At 35.6% G+C, this 18,846-nt stretch overlaps 1 protein-coding gene and 1 long non-coding RNA gene across 9 annotated transcripts in view; one reads left to right on the forward strand and one right to left on the reverse strand.

The window, feature by feature from the left end:
• The window catches only part of LOC105150813 (synaptogenesis protein syg-1), a 444,748-nt gene that overhangs the window by 98,214 nt on the left and 327,688 nt on the right, over positions 1-18,846 (reverse strand). For all 8 annotated transcript variants that reach the window (XM_087408701.1, XM_087408703.1, XM_087408700.1 and 5 more), the window contains one exon: positions 4,412-4,541. In XM_087408701.1, the coding sequence (XP_087264827.1) occupies positions 4,412-4,541 (130 nt within the window). The remainder of the gene's footprint in view (positions 1-4,411; positions 4,542-18,846) is intronic.
• LOC147908662 (uncharacterized) overlaps positions 4,630-18,846 on the forward strand; it is a 165,084-nt gene continuing 150,867 nt past the window's right edge. The window contains exon 1 of the long non-coding RNA XR_015545942.1: positions 4,630-11,696. This is a non-coding gene — a long non-coding RNA (uncharacterized LOC147908662). The remainder of the gene's footprint in view (positions 11,697-18,846) is intronic.

Below are 18,846 nucleotides of genomic sequence, written 5' to 3' on the forward strand. Positions count from 1 at the left end.
CGTCCGGATATATATTTATCGACTTGCGTCAATTTTACAATCTAACGTGATTTACGAGGCGGATCCTCGTGACGTTTTCAATGCCGGGCGAAAGCTGTTAGAGAGAAAATCGGTTACGTGACGAATAACGTATATACCGTGACCGTGAAAAATGACCGGCGTTTGACAAAGCGGCTTCCCTTAAATCGCGTCACCGGCGTGATACACCATTATCTTGTGGGACGTCCTGCACGCCTTTCCGCTTCCTACCTTCTATACAGCTCTCTCCTCTCTCGTGCTTTCTTGCTCCTTCCTATTGAGTTTCGTAGTATGCGACTCCATTATCTCATGACTGCGCTTTAGCAGAGCAATTTCGCAAGAGACAGTGTACTCGAGGCAAGTGGCTCGTACGATAGAATTCATCAAGAACGTCAGCACAGCCGCGGCGACTGTAGACGGATATGAACGGTTTACGATTGTCGCTGGAGTTAATGGCGGAAGTACATCGATGTTTACTTACGCTTTATGCGCATTGTAATTTCCCACCGGCTGTCCTAGACGCGTTTTCCATTAGTTGATAGCGATGTTCGCATTACCGTAATGAAAAGAGCGACGGGATCAATGTTGGCGTCTCGAAACGTGATTAATATCGATTAAGATCGGCAGCGTCTTTCAATGGCTTATAAATTGATAAGTGGCCGCAGGAATGGCCACACGACCTTACCTTAGCTTGATATAGTGTCCCGTGACCTCTTTTAGTTTAGACTTAGACACAACAAATAGAAAGTCCAAAACTCTGTCCTGTGACGAAGCGGCATTGAATGTAAAACGAATAATTGTAACTATAGACTCTAATTGTTGATTTGAAAACAGTTACCTGAGCAGAGGCCACTTGGCGCTATAAATAGTAGAGTCTCAAGATCTAATTTGTATGTATATGTCCTACCAACTCATCTACGAATGTATACGCGGAACCTAGTATTTACAGCATCACTCGTGTGGTTTCCGTCATGACGATTCACAAACGGAACTTAAATTCCACAAGTAAAGGTCTTTATCCTATTATCTCTATTAGAAATTTCACTCAAAAATTCATGTTCACATACACACATCTATATTGATAAGTTCCATTTTCGTATTATTAGTAATAAATTAAAATAAATCAAATTAATAATATTCTAAGAATAAATCCAGTACAAATGAAATGACTATGTGAGCCTCTGCTGTTAGTAGTTGTTAGTGCGTAGATTATTACAATATTTATAAGCTGCTAAGATATAATTCACACACATATATTTTTGTCAAATGAAACTGCAGATTTTTCTAGATTTGAATTCTCATCAATTATCATAATGAAGAGAACTCAAATCCAAAGTCGAGAAACAATGTTGAGTTTATTTAATAGATACATTCCAATTGTTTGCGAATTATATCTTACCACTTTATGAATACATCTTTATGAATACATCATTTATACGCACTAACAATAGAAAGAGGCTTATATAGACATTTTACTTTTACTGGATTAGTAATAGATTTATAAATCTCTTCTATTTAAAAATATATTTTTTTCTAAGAACTATCTTTATTCATCTTGTTATTTTGAATTTTAAATGTGCAGCAATATTTTGCGTTCCAAATTTTAGATTTTGCATTTTAAAATGTACAAGTGCTTGAGGAAGATGAGACATTTTAATTCTATAAAGAGCTTATGCGTTCAATTTAATTAAATTTTTAGACAAAGGAAAATAAAGATTTTCATCTTCGAAGCTTTTGATATGCGATTTTAAAATGTGTGGAACATATATATATTTTTATTTTTATATAAAAAGTGTAAGAAAGCGCCGCGTAAAAAATGAATAGATTCAACAATGGCGTGCGGGTTTGTCTTGTCTGCAAATTTGCATGAGCGACAGACAGCGAATTGCGTGCTGACGATAGAATAGATGAATAGAGAAATCTATCTGACGAAAGTAAGCATGTCTGCCAATTTGATTGCGGTTGACGTATCGAGGAAAGCGTAACAAACGGTCCATCGCTTTTTCATTCGGACTTTCAATTCCATGTTGCGAATTGTGATTCGTGATCTGATAATTCGATCTAACTTCAATGTACCAACGAGCGATCTTTCGGTAGCCCGGCTTACGCGCGAGTACTTTTTCTCTAGCGATCGAAGAATAATATTTGCAACATTTTCGTATAACGAAATGAATTTTAAACAACTGTTCGAGAGTTGTTTAGGGAAGACAATGCGTCTTTTCTAACTACTCATTTTATATGTATCATTCATATATTTATGTTTAAATTTGATTTATATAATCAAAGACGCAGGAGACATTTAGGTTTGAAGCTTTCGTAATCGACTCAGGGAAAGTTTAGGAAGTCCCAGTATAACCGATTCGTAACTCAGTTACTATTTGTTTTATGCTAACGTAGAGTTAATTACACCGATGCCGGCGGAGTTGATGTTTGAGATGCTTGATTATATTTCGCGGAACTGCGTTTAATTGCATTTTCATGCGATTGCGAGGAATTTACTTTGCTATCAGGATGATGACTTTTCGGATATTAAAGTTAATTATTTTTACAGATCCCACAGATGTAATAAAAAAATAAACAGTTGAAGAAAATACATTTTATTTTATTCTTTATTAATGTATAATTACAAAATTAATAAATCTGAATGTGTATCGATATATATATATATATATAGAGTGGAAAAAAAGATAATATTTACTTAATTCATTCGGTGATAATAACTTGAAAATCACATTTTTTTTGTTACGTCACTAAAGTAGCATTAAAAAATAAGAAAATGATACATATACGTACGAATTAAAGTATTCCATAATGTTGTTTGATAAGAGCAGATCAACAATTTAAATTTCATTAATTAGTCCATTCAAATACACTCCCATACAATACATCCACAATGACTATTCGACCGATGGAATGTTTGTACAGGGACCGTAAATATGAAAGTCACCCTTAGCCACCCCCAGTTTGTATATTTTTTTTGCTACGCCGGATTAGTGCTCGGGCGAGCTCACATTTTCGCAAAGCGGCTGACTGACCACCGGTATCGGGTGCTGCTATCGAAAAATCGACGTCTAGTCCGCGCACGAAAACGGACCAACCCCGACTTTGCTTCGCAACACGCGAGTGGTCGCACGCGTGAATATCGCTTACGTAGACCAACCTCGCCCGAGACTTCTTCCTATCGTCACCCTTATCGTGACATTTAACGAGCACAAGTCACGTTGTATATCCAGGGTACTCGCTTTTTATACGAACGTACCGCAATGGTAAATTAACACCGTTACAGAACGAGGAGATAAGTGATAAAGGTGAGCGAATGAGCCGGCAAGAAGAAATAATTATCCGCAACGCAATAAAATACGATGACTTTCTATAACATACTTAGCTCATTATGACAATTTCGTAACGTTATACCCTTATTAAAAACGTAATATTTTAAAATATTGGTTTTTTACAAGATCCTGCTGTAATGGTAATCTAACCCCAACGCAGGAGGGAAAAAGATAAATGATAAAAGTAGATGAATGAGTCGATGGAAAGAAATAATTAATCATTATACTACTGAATAAAACATTCGATCCCTCTTTCTGTTCTCTTTCAACATACACTTACGCGCGCTCACACACACACACACACTCTCTCTCTCTCTCTCTCTCTCTCTCTCTCTCTCTCTCTCTCTCTCTCTCTCTCTTATTGATTCTCAAACATGTATTATTCAAATAAAATTCAACGAGGTATATAACTAAAAACACAATATTAAATGCAGATACTGTCTACATTTTGAAACGTGCGGAATTAAATTTCGATATCCTTCAATTAATCTTAGAATATAGCTAAATCATTAAGAAGATTAATGTTAAAAGATTACGATCTGGGAGTACATTTTCTTATTTTAACAAAATCTTATTAATATATTATCTTAAAAGTTATATTTAATAAACAAAGTTTCGAAAATGTAACTAAAAATATTAAATTGAATACAGTGTACATTTTGGAAATATACGCAATCTCGATATAACTTTTAATTAGTCTTGGAATATTACAGCTAAATCATTAGAGATGATTGTTATTTTAAAAGATTCTAAACTAACATAATATTTTCTTGTTTTGAAAAAAATCTTAATAAATATGTTTTTAAAAGCTTTATTATATTATTAATGAACAAAGTTTTGAAAATTTTCTCAGAAGATCCTTTAAGACGATATTATAATAGCTGAGAGTTTTTAGCGATAGTACAATATATTTATCGCGGATTAGATTAGAAAATATCACATATATAAAAAACATAATCTTATTATACGTATCTCTGTTATTCGACGACTTCTCGCATGCAATGCACGTTAGCACAGGGGTTTTACCTGAGGACTATAAAAAGTAGGAGTTAAGAACTTACCTGTAGATCGGAATGACGTCGCTTTTGTACCAGACAACCAAGATAGCGGAATCGTTGTGATGAGGTGGACGAATATCACATGGCAGCTCGGCCGTTCCACCGAGGACCGCTCTTGCAGATAATGGCGGCCCTAAAACACGAAATATTGATAAGTTCTTGTTATCTGTATTTTCTGTCGATTCTAAGACCAATAAATTTTACGAACTAGCACTTTCAACTCACTGTCAGTAGTTATTTAAAACAATCACCTTTATAAATATATATTTTAATGCATTCATTAATGCGTTTCTCTAACTCTTCTTTGTTTGATGTTTTGATTCGTAAAGAGCTAATGGCTAGTTATTTATATAATACAATGTAAATTGTAAATAGGGGATATAAGTATTAATAAATATAAATTTTATTGAATCATTAAATTTAATTTTGCTTATATAACATGCCAAATTTTACACTGTGATGCCTTATTAAAACAATTACATTTCATAAACATTTGTTCTTAACAATTCTATATTTCTTTTATGCTGAATCAATAATATTAATTAAGAATTTAATACACGCGATTATCATGTTTACATAAAAGGAAAAAGATAAATTTTATTTATAACTTGTCAAAGTGCAAACGTGAACGAGGAAAAAAAGAAATTGTTTCTTTTCACCGATACGAACAATGGCTAATTTGATACCGAGAAATCGCATCATCGTGACACAACCAGCTTCATGTTCAATAAGATCCGCGTTATTACTATCTACCTTTATATTGAATTACCGATAACTTTGAGTGGTCATTTCCGCAACGTAGGAAATCCGTTTTACTTATAAATAACAGAGTTGACTGGCGCAGGTGCGACACGAAAGGTGATGGCGTTTCATAAAGAACTCGTCTTTTACCAAGAAACGGTCGCGTATTATCGTTATTATCGTTACCATACACACAACATACACTACATTTGCTTTCAACTCTGATAATTTTCTAAATTATCCTTTCACGTTAATACCGTCGTATTTTTCGATGTACTGTGAAAGTATGTAACTGAGAATTTAAAAAAAACTTGATGTAATTAAGGAAACTAATAATTAAAAAAGTTTTAATAATCTATTTAATACTCTTCACAATTAAAATATAATTATGTGATTCTTGTAATTAATACATCACTATTATCGATTCTGCATAAAATTGCTATGGCTATTTCGTATCTGATATTTGAATAAAGTTGAATACTGCAGATATAGCAGTCATTCTATGTAATTTATTAATTCCAATTGATTTAAGACAGAACAGATTTTTTTTTCGTGATACGAAAGTAATACTAGCAATTGTCGCTGATAATTCAGCGATTCGTCTCGCTGATAATTCAGCGATTTCGTCTGACGAAATCGGCGCGGTAACATTTTGCCTCTATCTTTAAGATCGACGATTGAATACTTCCCAGATGAAATGGGAAAAAAAAACGAATCCAGGCAAAGACATCGGCGTTATGTAGATCGGAGAAAGGTCACGTCACAATTTCGCGCTCGAGGAATCGCCGTTTCCACTGGACAGCATTCTGGGCATTTGGTCTGGGTTAGATATTGAAGGATTGGCGAGAATATTTGCGGAGGAGATGCGGCGGGCGACGGAAAAGGATGCAAGAGAGGACAACGCGGCCGGCCGGTGCGCCGGAAAACGGAAACGGATGTATATATGCCGGTTGTCCGAGCGTATTAAAACTGAGCGAATAGCGAATGGATTTCCTTTCCAGTCTGTCGACCGTAGAGAACGCAGATCCGTACGTTCGCTTCTCTCTCTCTCTCTCTCTCTCTCTCTCTCTCTCTCTCTCTCTCTCCTCCGTTCCTCTCTGTCTATCGACGATGGTTGAATTTTTTCAAATTCCTCGGCTCTCAGTTTTCGAATTGAACGTCAAACAAAGCGATTCGCCGAAATCCCCGAGTGTTCTGTGATTCATCAAATTTAGTTCAAAGTTTCGCTAGAATGTGAGACAGAGAGAGAGTGAATAAAATAAGCAGCAGCGAATCCAATCACCTATGACTAATTCATTTTTTTTTAACTCGCACAAGGATTGTTGATTTTGTAAAACTGTTGTATGATATTCGTATTGTGTGGATATTGTACTGAAAATAATATCTAAAATAGCATCACAAATAATCTGTCAAATAATCTTCGCGTTAGGAAATTAATATGTTATTATTTAAAATATACACTAAAACTTGATTTTCTTTCATCTTTAAGATCTACATTCTATTTCTATTTAATTGTGTCATAAATCTCTTATTATTTTCTAAAAATTAAAATAATTTATTGTGAAAAATATCACTTCAGCCAGAATTTGAACCTGAACTACTTTACTTTTATTATATCTGAAAAGCGTAAACTAATATTTGGTTGTATATTCTTGAAAATGTTACGGCTTCTCTCTCATTTGCAGAGAACAATATGATATGCGTAACAAAAGCGGGCATTCTATTATCAAACTTGGCAAAACCTTTATCTTATCACGTTCAATTTTTGAGTTTCTGTCATAAGAGTCATTTTTCTTCCTTACATTTTCCGCCCCATGAGCGATAGTTCGCACGGCGTGCATATTAGGTCTCTCGTTCTAAGTTTTGAATTTTTAAGCAGAATTTTCACTCTGTGCCGCCGTCACAGGAGGGAATATATTATGCAGTCCCTAATTTACCGTCCAAGAGCTGGTCGCTTCAGTCTCGCAGAACGGAGAAATGAGTTTATACGGATGAACAAATGGAAAGGCCCGGTGTAAATTTTATCGTTTTATTCCGAGTATCCCACGATTCAGGTGATATGTCTGAATTTAAACGCGAGATTGACGAACGTTATTAGAAGACAGCGTATTGGCTTTAAATATTAATATTTAATCAATTACATTTGCAATTTTAAGAGAAAGGGAAGCGTACATTTTGTAATTATTTCGTTCACTCTATTATGTATTTCCATTATAATAATGTATCTTTTGCACATCACTGATTACAGTGATAATAGTTAATTAAATTTTATTATCAAAATTTCGGGTCACTTGATGCGCATTAATTTTAATGCTCTTCATCTCAATTTGGTAATGTTCGAATTTTTCAGGTTTTTTTTTTTTTAGAAATATTCATATTAATATATTAATATACTAAAATACTAACATTTATATACGGGAATATAATTTACGTTAATAAAATCAATTTGAAAGAAAAAAATTTTAATTGATTCATGAAAATACAATAGAATTAATAACACAATCAAAACTTTTATTTAAAAAAATCTTGATATTAGTGTGTATAAAAAATAAAAATAATATACAAAAGAAACGTAATATAATTGTTGCTCAGTAACAACATCAAAGTGGATACGTGTATGTCATTAGTAATAAAATAACAATTTCATGACATATCTCCAAAATAAAAAGATTATGGAACACGTTAGTTAGATATAAATCCTTTACAAATATAAACCGAAACGTTCCAGCTAGCCCAACTGCAAATAAATCGCATAGCCCACACGAACGCCAACATACAGAATTGGGACTACCTGTAGTCACACTATATGAGATTCTTCCTAGTTTCATATCCGGAGCATACCCGACATGCAGAAAAAGTGCATTGAAATTTCACTGTGTGGATTTTAAGCCGGCGCGCGCTGATAGATGCCAATCCCTTTGGCGTATTCGCGATATAAAGTACACACATCGGGTGATATTCGTCGCAATAGGATTGTACATGTTGAGAGAGAGAAAGAGAGAGAAAGAGAAAGCGCATTGATTTTCTTGATTAAATTATGTGGATCCAAAAATTTCTCTGTAAACCGATCTCGCGGGGGCGTCGCAAAATATACGCAGGCGCGTATAAACCCCGTCTCCTCCGAATGATTACCGGCGAGAGTAACCCCGTTGCGTCGGGGTCAATGTATCCAGCAGACAGAGACGCTAATTAAATTTGCAGGCAACCGAAGTGGCACCACTCCGCAGCGTGCGCGAGCGAGTTACTTTTTTTTTTTTTTCGCGCATTATACATTTATACTCAGACACGCGGGGGTGGATCCGCGGCCTCACAGACATCTTTACCGCGTGCTCCTCCATTTTTCTTGCTTCCCCGTAGCTCATAGAGTTAACGTTAACGGTGTTACCCGGCGCCGGGAACGCGCGGGAATGCTTTTTACTTCCACCTACCCCCATCCCCTACCCTCGCCTGTCCTATACTATACGTATCTACGTATACGTACGGTAGGTATCCGGTCTCGCGTGTACGCCACTGTACGCCACCGCCGCGCCGGTATAAGCGTACAAAACAACGGTTTTCACGGCGTCCGCTAAATTTCCCTTGGGCTACCCGCGGTGCATTATGTGTCCTGAAGGGTAGCGGGCAACTGCGGATCGCCTCTGTCGTCCCTGTCCTGCACCTTGTCGTCCCTCGTGCCTTGCGTGATCTTCCCTCTGTCGCCTGCCCGGAGGCAAACGGCGCGCGACAGCCGCGAATCGCGCTGTGAAAAGCGTTTTTGAAAAAAACGAGACCTGTGACGCGCCGTCTGCCTATTTGACATACTTTTGCAAAAAAAAAAAAAATAAAAAAAAAATAAAAAACCGAGGACAACGCGAGAGGGTGAATAGCGAGCTGGTGCTTTTCGTTGGTACGCGAGAAAGAGATTCTTCCACGGGTTTCGCGTTTCATTGATGATTTTTTTTTTTCAACGAGTGAACATTGTGTCTGTGGGGAGATTTGTGGAAGTTGCATCGTTATCCCCGACGAGAGAGGGAACATTTTAACACTGTGATGACTTTTGCTTCGCAGACGTCCTCTTCGTTACGTTGAAATTAATGAGTGTTTATTAGAAAAATTATCTCGCGGTTCAGATTGATTTTTATTCCGTTATTGGCGTTATATCGGAACATTCCACCTTTTCTCAAACCGATCTGAAATTGGGCTTCTACCTCGATAAAAAACAAAATTTTCGTTCTATACGTTGCAGGTATGTTGAAGTGAATTTCCGCCTCGACGAGAAAGAATAACATGGCGTACGTGATACTACCCGTCTCTCGCGCAGGAGATAGTTTCTTCTTTTTTCCCCACCCCGAGGGATCCAATTTCGAAAATTTAATACACGGTGTGTAGCAAACTAGCTCACGAAGTTTTGAAAATCGCAATCTCGATGATTAATCTTCGGGAGCCGTGAATCACGTCATCCGAGATATAATCGTTCGGCTGACAGTCTCGATATCAAAATAGGTATATTTTTATACAAATGCAATATGTTGTTAACAATTCAGTTCAAACATATAATACAAAGTATTAACATAGAAATGTTCGGAATATAATGTATGAAAAGGTATCTCTTTTGTAACTCGAATTTTTGCGTAAAATATACACTCGGGAAAGATGTTAACCGCGTATTACGCAACATTTACTGTTGCCAATAGATGGAATTACATACGTGTATTACGTGAAACGATTACGTGTGACGATTCTTTCGGAGAATTTCGTCAGTGTACGCCGTCAGAGCGGATATTTACTATGTAATGTGGTCCCAGTGGGAGGAAAGTGATATCGTCGACGCAGCGGAAAAGCCGCTCTTTATGAAATGCTGCTGAATCGACGGTGCGATTTTCATGTGCCTGGTCCACGGCATACGAGAGTTTACACAAGTTCCGTGCACTTCGAGAGGAAATGAGTTACAGGGAAAGGTTGCCAAAATCCAAACGGAAACGAGATCGATGGCGAACGATAGAGATTCTTGCGCGAGATACATCTTGTTTGTATAAATCTCTTCCAAAAATCGTTTCGACCTACTTCAAGATCGCGAGAAAACTTACCCTGGGAAAAAGTCTTTTGCTTTAAATCTTTTATTTTTTTTCTTTAGTTATTTGATACTGAAAAGTATTGATTAATTACTTATTTTGAATAATAAAAGCACTGTCGTTTAATGTTTTTAATATTCAAGAAATTTTCAATATTAAATTTCTCTATAAGAGATTCTGGTAGATTCAAAGAGAAATGTAAAAATCAGCCACTTACAGTTAAGTTCATCACTCAATTCCAAATAAATAGAAATAACCAGAAATTTATTTATTATATAAATATATTATATAAATATATTTTTGACAATTATAATTCTAATTGATATGATCAGAATTAATTTTATAATATTTGTACTTGTTCTTGTACGGTTGAAACATTTTTCTCAGTGTGAAGTCGAAATTTGTCAACGAGTTTGTTTCTAAACAGAATTCCGCGTGTTATGATGCATTCTGTACAGTTATAATGTATTCGAAGCATTAATTTACAAGGGTATCAATTTGCACGGTAGTGCTTGCCGAAGTATTAAAGCAGCAACAACGCAAATTAAAAGCTATCTGTGAGCTAACGATCGATATGTGCATGTAACTCGCAACTGTAACTTGTAACAATTATTAAATGACAACAAGATGTAAATGTCATGACGATGAAAAAATCAGAGATTTTCAAAATAGAAGAGTTCTTTTCTACTTTCGATTGATTTCTTCTAACTTTTATTGTTATTCTGTAACAAATAAAACTAAAAACATTTAAGACAAAAGAAAGCGAAACATTCGAGAAAGAATCTAATATATTTTTGCCATACTCTCAACAGCCTTTAGTTCTAATATTATTATTTTAAAAAATACAATATTTATTACTAAAACACAATTATACATTACAGTACACTATTATTACTTTGCGCACGCAATCAAGATGATAAGAATTGCTTTAATAGCAATTCACTTTAATGATTCATATATTTTCCTTGGATACTTTACGATTGCACAATTTATCTTGCTTAACTGATTATCGCGACAGCGTATTTCGCAGTCTTTACGTCGAGGAAGATACGTGAATGTCTCCGATAAGGAATACAGGAATGTGGTGACCGCGCTGCCAAAGCTAGAGGCCGGAAATCAGTGTTACGGCTACCCTCGTCTGGCAAGGCTTTACCGCGTGCAGAAATAACCCAAACGGGGGCTATCCGGCTAAGCCGATAATCCGCGGGTCAGACAGTGTCGAGAAGCCGTACAACTTTGCTTAGCCCCGCCCTTTACCCCTTGGCAATCCGTGCCCTATGTTCCGTCTACGGAAACCTGCGGTTTGCTGGGAGCTATCGTTTCTGCGCTTTGGCCACACCTTGTAGAAATCAATTTACTCTCGGGCGATTCCACGGGATCGGCTGGGAAAGATCGCCGCTGAGCAAAGACGAGGATTAAGGAGAATAAATACGAGGATTCCGTGGAGTCTTTAATAATCGAAGACATGTCGATGTCGCGGCTCGCCGGTTTTGATCGTAAGTTAAGCGATAAGTTCAGTGTAATTTCAAGAAGAGAAGACGATTGGCAAATATATTCGGCGATCGAGGATCCATTTAATTTTAAAGTCGGCTTTATTATGGCAATGGTTACGCATTATTTGCAATAACGTTTCATTATTTTAAAATTCACATAATTAATATACTCATAATTGAAAGATAATTTATTTTAAATTGGATTTTTTAATTGGATTATGCACAATTATTTTTAAACTGGAATTATGTAGAAATTGAAAAATCTCTGTTTTCAATTTTACTATGTTTTCTATTTTTTTTTCTTTCAATAAAAAAATCTAAAGTTTAATTAAAATTCTTCAAATTTCACAAATGGCTGTCACACTTCATGATTACTATACTTCATTCTATTCTCTTTATAATAATAATAATAAAAAAAAAAAGAATAAAAATTAAACATTAAAATCAAAAATCTAAATTTTTTACTATGAAATCAGAACATTAAGCAAAACTTATTTTAAAATTTATTATATTATACATTATTTACCAATAAAAGAGACTAGGAGCACACGACACTCACACAAAATATTCTCACAAAAAATTTAAGATCATTTTCCATTTGAAAGGTTAATTTCGTGTAATTCGCCCTTCGACATTGATTATGGTGTCTATCGAAAATCCAATCGATTCGCTTTTCCAATCACGCAGGTGTAGCTTACTTCGTTTCACGGGGAAAACAATCCGAAAGCGAGTAAACTGTTAGATCTCGTTTAATCGAGATTAATCGCCTGAGCAATTCTCCTCGTGTCAAATTGTCAGGAAACGACCGCCGCGTGTGTCACGTATCGCACGAGAAGAAGGAAGAGAGATCATTTTCTTCTGATCGAACTTGGTGGTCATCAGAGATCGCTTCATAAAAGTGGAAACATCAACTCGCATGCGTGCGAGTGTGTGTGTGTGTGTGTGTGTGTGTGTGTGTGTGCGTGTGTGTGTGTGCGCGCGCCAAGGTATACGTTGCTCCGAGCGTGCAATATCGTTGAGCTTTAGGATTTTCGCAGCTGTGACAACGGTTGGTTGCAAGGCGGTGTCCCGATTTCCCCCGAAACTCCCTCGCCAATATCATCATAACCGTAATTCCATGACACCATTGGGAACTTTTTTCTATTCGTACCGTGTGGTCCTCGTCGATGTCCCTCGTTGTCGTTCTCATCTCGGGAACACGAGGTATCTTTCGCGAAGGACTTTTTGCGGACAAGGCGCTCCATAATGCGGTATTCCTTGCGGAAGACAAAATTATTTTCCGGAATTTATTATTTCCTTTTTGACGGATTGCAATATGTCTATATATAGTAATGTAGATATTATATTCAATTATTGTTCGGCTTCGTGAAGTGATCTTCTTATATTAAAAGCGAATATCTTGATTTGTAAAAATGAATGGAAAACAAATCTTGTACGTTATGAAAATAAAAAATAAATATATCGATAGAAATAAACTATTAATGTATATTGAAAAAAAAATTCTGATTTAACATGAACGAATCAAATAAGAATTCTGATGATTATTATAATTGGACATCTTTGGTTATCTCAATTAGAATTTATAGATTCAACCAGAAAATTCTAATTCGTCTAGAATTCAATCTGAAAATTGAGAAAAGTTTTACAATATAGAAATAATATATTGTAGAAATTAAACATAGTGAATAGATTAAAGTGAATAGATTAAACACAGCAATATGCAAACGATTCGACTCTTGATTTGGATTCTTTTCAGTGCCTCTACAGATAATATATTTGCAATAATGAGCCGGAATAATGTAATACGGATTTCTTTCCGCAATGGTCAAATTGGATGTTCAAATAAAAGTGATAAAAATAGCAATGGTTTAAAAAGTTGACAGTGAAAAAGAAAATACGAGTCCAAAATTAAAAGTATAATTGAGAAAAAGGATCCGGACTTCAGAATGTAGTGACAAACACAAAAAGATTAAATGAAATAAATAAAAGTAAGATTGAGCAATGTAACAAATTTATCTCTTCGTGTCTGATAAGCAGAATCAATCACTCATGTTGATCCTCGCTGTACACGAAAAACATTCATCTTAGATCGTTCAGATATCTAACGATGTTGGTAGTACGCGGTTCCATACAAGTGATCTCAAGCGTATCTTTCAGTATCATGCTTTTTGCAATCTGATTTTCTCTCGCTCGATGCACTGCTTCAAAGCGTAATATTTAGCCGCTCTTGATCGGCTGTAACTCGGGACATCGACACTTTCGAAGGAAAACGTGAAATGAGATAGAGAAGAGAAGATAAAGGCATCACGCGGAGCGCGATCATGTGATTTTTCGCATGGATTGACGAACACACTTGATTTCGCAATAATGCCTGACTGTTATCAAACTGAATGACGTACTTTATAGTTTAAGCTCAACGATATGAGAAGATAGTTAACTTTTAACATTTAGACAAATAAGCTGAATCTTATTTTCATAAAACTAACACCAACACTTCTAATATTAGATTACTAGAAAATATTTTAATAATACTATATATTATTCACGTTTTTGCTTCATATCTTTGTAGATTTGTTAATTACAGTTAAATTATTATTTATAATAATACAACTGAATTTAGTTAAAAATGATAAAAAAAAGTATATAAAATAATATAGTAATAACGTAACTCTCTTTATAGTTTTATCAGCTTTATATTGTATGTACTTTTATAGCTTTATGCTTTCATTACAATTTTAATGTTTTAATCGTCCGCAATATATTTCAAGCATTTCGTCGAAAAGATATAACACGCTGCGTATGACAGCTATTTTTGTTTCTTTATTTGTTTGGTCCGCTACTCGACATCAAAGCCTGTAGCTTGGGCAATTTCGACCAACCTTGTCGTTTACGCGTCGAGTTTACTCGAGGGAAATGTGATGGAGAAAGCGGTGCGCAGAATACACCTGTTACCCGTTGATCCACTATGCAAAGGCCTATGCGAACTTGTAGTATCACAAACTGTCGTGCTTGTTTTCGCACGTGCCAAACCTGTCCTGTGATTCACGTAAATTAGATCCTCAAGAAACAAAGGATGCTGTATATTTATCAACATTTTGCTCAGAAAGCAAACGAAGTAAAATAGTAATGATAGTGAGTAAAATAGGTCGAAAAGAAATCGAAATAAAATAACCATAGTGGTATTACACGCAATAATATGTTTATGAACATAAAATGTAAATATAATTTTATAAAAAATTTTCCTTAATTTAGTTAAACTGAGTTGTTCCACCTTTCGGTAAACTTCAGCTCACCGTTTTACTCTCTTATGTTCTTACTCTTTTACTCTTTTATTTATTTAGTAAGTAAATCATCACATAGTTTATCCGAAGATGAAACAATCGATCCTTAGTCTAATCGCCAGTACTATTATGCATGTAAGAGTGAAACTCATACGCGCTCTTTTGTTTATACATGGAAAAACGATTTTTAATTTATGAGTTTTTATTAACACAAAATTATATCAGAAACAAATAAAATATTGTAACCAAATTTTTGCTTGCACGTATTTGTTTATTTCAATAAAATTTCATAGTAGCGATGACAAACGCATTCATTTCACAGCAGCAACGTAAAAATTGAGCTCTAAAAATGATTTTGTTGAATCGTCAAAATAATTATATTGATGTTGCAAAAAGTTTTAACATTCTAGCAACCTGTTTGAGCATCTTACACAATTATTTTGATGATCCAAACAAAATTATTAATTTTTTAGATCTACATCTAAATTCTTAGATATTTCAGCAACACCGTTCTTTTCATTTCTTTTAAAAAACGCTTTAGCATAAAAATTATTATATACCGATCTTTTTGTGAAAATTTAAACTTAACATTGCAATTGCATTTAAGGTTTATGCTGAATATAATATGTAACAAAGCAAATAAAAATCTCGACAGAAATGTATGCAAATATTGCGTACTGATAGAGTGTATCAATTTAGTTTCTGTTCGCATTTTCCAAGGAGGATAATGGACCGAGAGGTTTTTCAAGTGAGTTTACGAGAGATTCATACTCGATTCACCACCGATAAGCTCACTCGTGAAAGTAAAGACGGAGAACTAGAAAATACTCGAGAGACTCCGGATGCTTTCAGGATAGACAAGGCAATAAGATTTCGAGCGAGCTTTTGTTTCAGCGTGAAAAAGGAAAGGGACGAATGCACTTAATAAAGCTCTATTTTTCATAGCTGCTCCAGATACTCAGTCTTTTAAGCATTAATAATTGTCGACTGAAAATGCAAAAGCTATGTAAACGCTAAGAAGATAGCTTTGAATAAAATAAAGAAATAACGAATTTTATATAACAAATGTGTAACAGTTGAAGAATAATAAAAAGGGAAATGATTGAAAGTGTCGAAATTAATTACGATTAAGTTAATTTCGAGCGAAATTTAACAAAATCTATCAATAAATTTTTTTCAATCATGAAGACCAATTAAATAACTAATAAATATATTCTGAAAATCATCATAAATATTTTGTAATATCTGAAACGTACATGATAACTTCGACTTGTTGTTATATCCTTCCTTCTTTCGTTATTTGCATCGTGAATTTTGTCAAACGTAAGCTTGCCCTCTAATGAGTAACGAAGTTCTTTATCGCTCATGACGCTTCTTTTATCGCCGACGGTGAGAAAATCTGCTTTCCGCTTTTCTCGCTACTTTCGCGTGTATTCAGTCCTTTGTCTGGTACGAAATACCGGCTGTTGCACGTACTCGCACTTTTTCCGTTCTACCCTTGTTCACGAGTATTCTTCTAGGTTCTGGAGATTTTCTCCCGTTAAAACCGAAGGGCGAAAATGCCGTTAATGGGGTCGTTAAAGGTCTCATTAACGTTCTCGCAAGGTGGTCGCAGAGATGGATAACGACGAAGTAATTAAAATTTGATCAACTTCTTATAAAACTGACTCGTCACTTTTTTTTCAAATAACGGTATGCAATATGGTTATTCCTTTACCACTTAATTTCTTAACGATGTTAGGATAAGTTAGGTTGAATATTGGAGACGCAAGACACAAATGGCGCAGTTACTTTATACTTTATCTTATCTCTCTTCCTTATAACATTAAATGTAAGGGAGATAGAGATAGAAAGAGAAATATGCTTCAAGCTACCTTTTCTAAACCGATAGTGATAACTTTATAGGAATGTACAGTTTAGTCTCATCACGTCTGTGCTTATAACCAACGTTTCGAATAGAACTGATGTTTCGAAAAATATCTTTAAAGTATTTTTTAATAATTTGAAATCTTCCCTAAGTAATGGAAGTATCGAACGTTTCCCCGCCGTCGGCAACATCCGCGTACGCTTTGCGATTTTTCGTTCGGGAGTTACTTATGAACCGAATCGGAGTTCACTCTCGATAGAGCGAAAGAGAAATGCCACGGGAGAGAAGTAGGATGATGAATAAAAGGGAGGGAAGGTGCCAGGTCGTAACCGTAGAACGATCTCGCCCGAGGGAACGTCCTGTGCCGTATGTCCTCTGCATACAAATGCCTTTCCTATAGCCGTTCACCGAAGCCATCAGGGTTACCGCAAAACGGAAGACCGGCTTGCCAATTTTAAAGGCCGTTTGTGAGTGATGTACAACGTCTGCGCACATCTAGGTGCCCGAGCTGTTCATTCGACGGGTACGTATCGGCGAAAGCGTATATACCTCCGTGCGATTCCGTATTGGCAATAAAAATGTATTCCTGCGAATACGTGGATACGGCAGTATGAACCAAGGTTGTTTACGGTGGAAAGCGCTGTAATAGTTTCATGCAATTTATTGTCAAGACCGTCTGACCTGGAAAATAACTGGACAATAAATCAAATTCGTTCTTGATATTGGATTTAAATCAATTATGTGTCTTTCTCTCTCTCTCTCTCTCTCTCTCTCTCTCTCTCTCTCTTCCTCGTTTACTCTTAATCTCGCAATTGCATTATATGATTGAGTATTAAATTAGAGTATAAAACACAACTAAAAACTCGAGAATTTACACGAGATTATTTTAAAAATCAATAGTAATTAAATTATTTTTAAATGAAAAGCAAGTGCATACATAAATAGTACATTGTTAATTACTTCGTTTCACTGCGGCAGTCAATTATCTTTGTAGACGGTAAATATGTAACACAAAATTGTATAATCTATGCATTAATTAGAGAGACAAAAATGCTGATGAAAGATGCATTATGTGTGTTCAAATGCATTACCCGACTAATACGCAAATTAATAAGCGGTTACTGTGTATTGGTTTAATAATTGTAATGATGGTTGAACACGTTTCTGATCCGCTCGCGTTAATGGTCCGCATCGAAAATATTCTCCTATCATTCAGAAGTTTAATGTTTAATTTGGCAGCTTTTCGAGGTTATTTGATCCACCATGCGGAATAATATCTATTTTGCTATGACGTTATAAAATTCAACTGAAAGGGATGTACTCTATATATATATATATATATATATATTTCAATTTTATTAATTTACTAATTAAAACAGTCGATGGCAGTCGCGCGGTTCCGCTAGAAATATACACGCTTCGGTACGCTAGATTTAATTAAGGTGCATGCATTAATTCGTTTGCACGCCCCGGGAACTTCGGTTTTACAGCTTTTGTTATAGCGCAAATTAAACACGTTAATAATAGTCACGATAATCATAATAATCATAATAACAATAATTATTTGCATAATAATAAGCCTCAATAATGAGACACAATAAACGTTTATTTATAAATTCGTATATCAAGCTTTTAATGACAATATTTAGCTCACACTTTTTATGATATAAGAACGATGGCACACAAAAAGACGATATGCATAAAACGGCAACTTGTTCTCGCATACGATAGCGTGGCTGCATCAGCTGCACCTGCATTCGCCTCTTTAGATGTCGTGTCATATAGATGTTGCGACACATTAGATCGCTGTGGAAACTCTCAATGAGAGCGACGTGCACTTTCCCGCGACGGGAAGGGATGCGAAAACGTCTTGCGGTTAGTTTCGAAGCGTTTCAGGGCTGAAGTTCTCCGGCGCGCGATATTCATGCCGAGGCGCACGGAGCACTCAAAAAGTTTGGCGAAGAACAAGGGGAAGCGAGTGCCTCAAAGTGAAAACGGTATTTCC

This window comes from Acromyrmex echinatior, chromosome 8 (genome assembly GCF_024713525.1).
Source record: "Acromyrmex echinatior isolate Ae372 chromosome 8, ASM2471352v2, whole genome shotgun sequence".
In the NCBI taxonomy this organism is placed as follows: Eukaryota; Metazoa; Arthropoda; class Insecta; order Hymenoptera; family Formicidae; genus Acromyrmex; species Acromyrmex echinatior.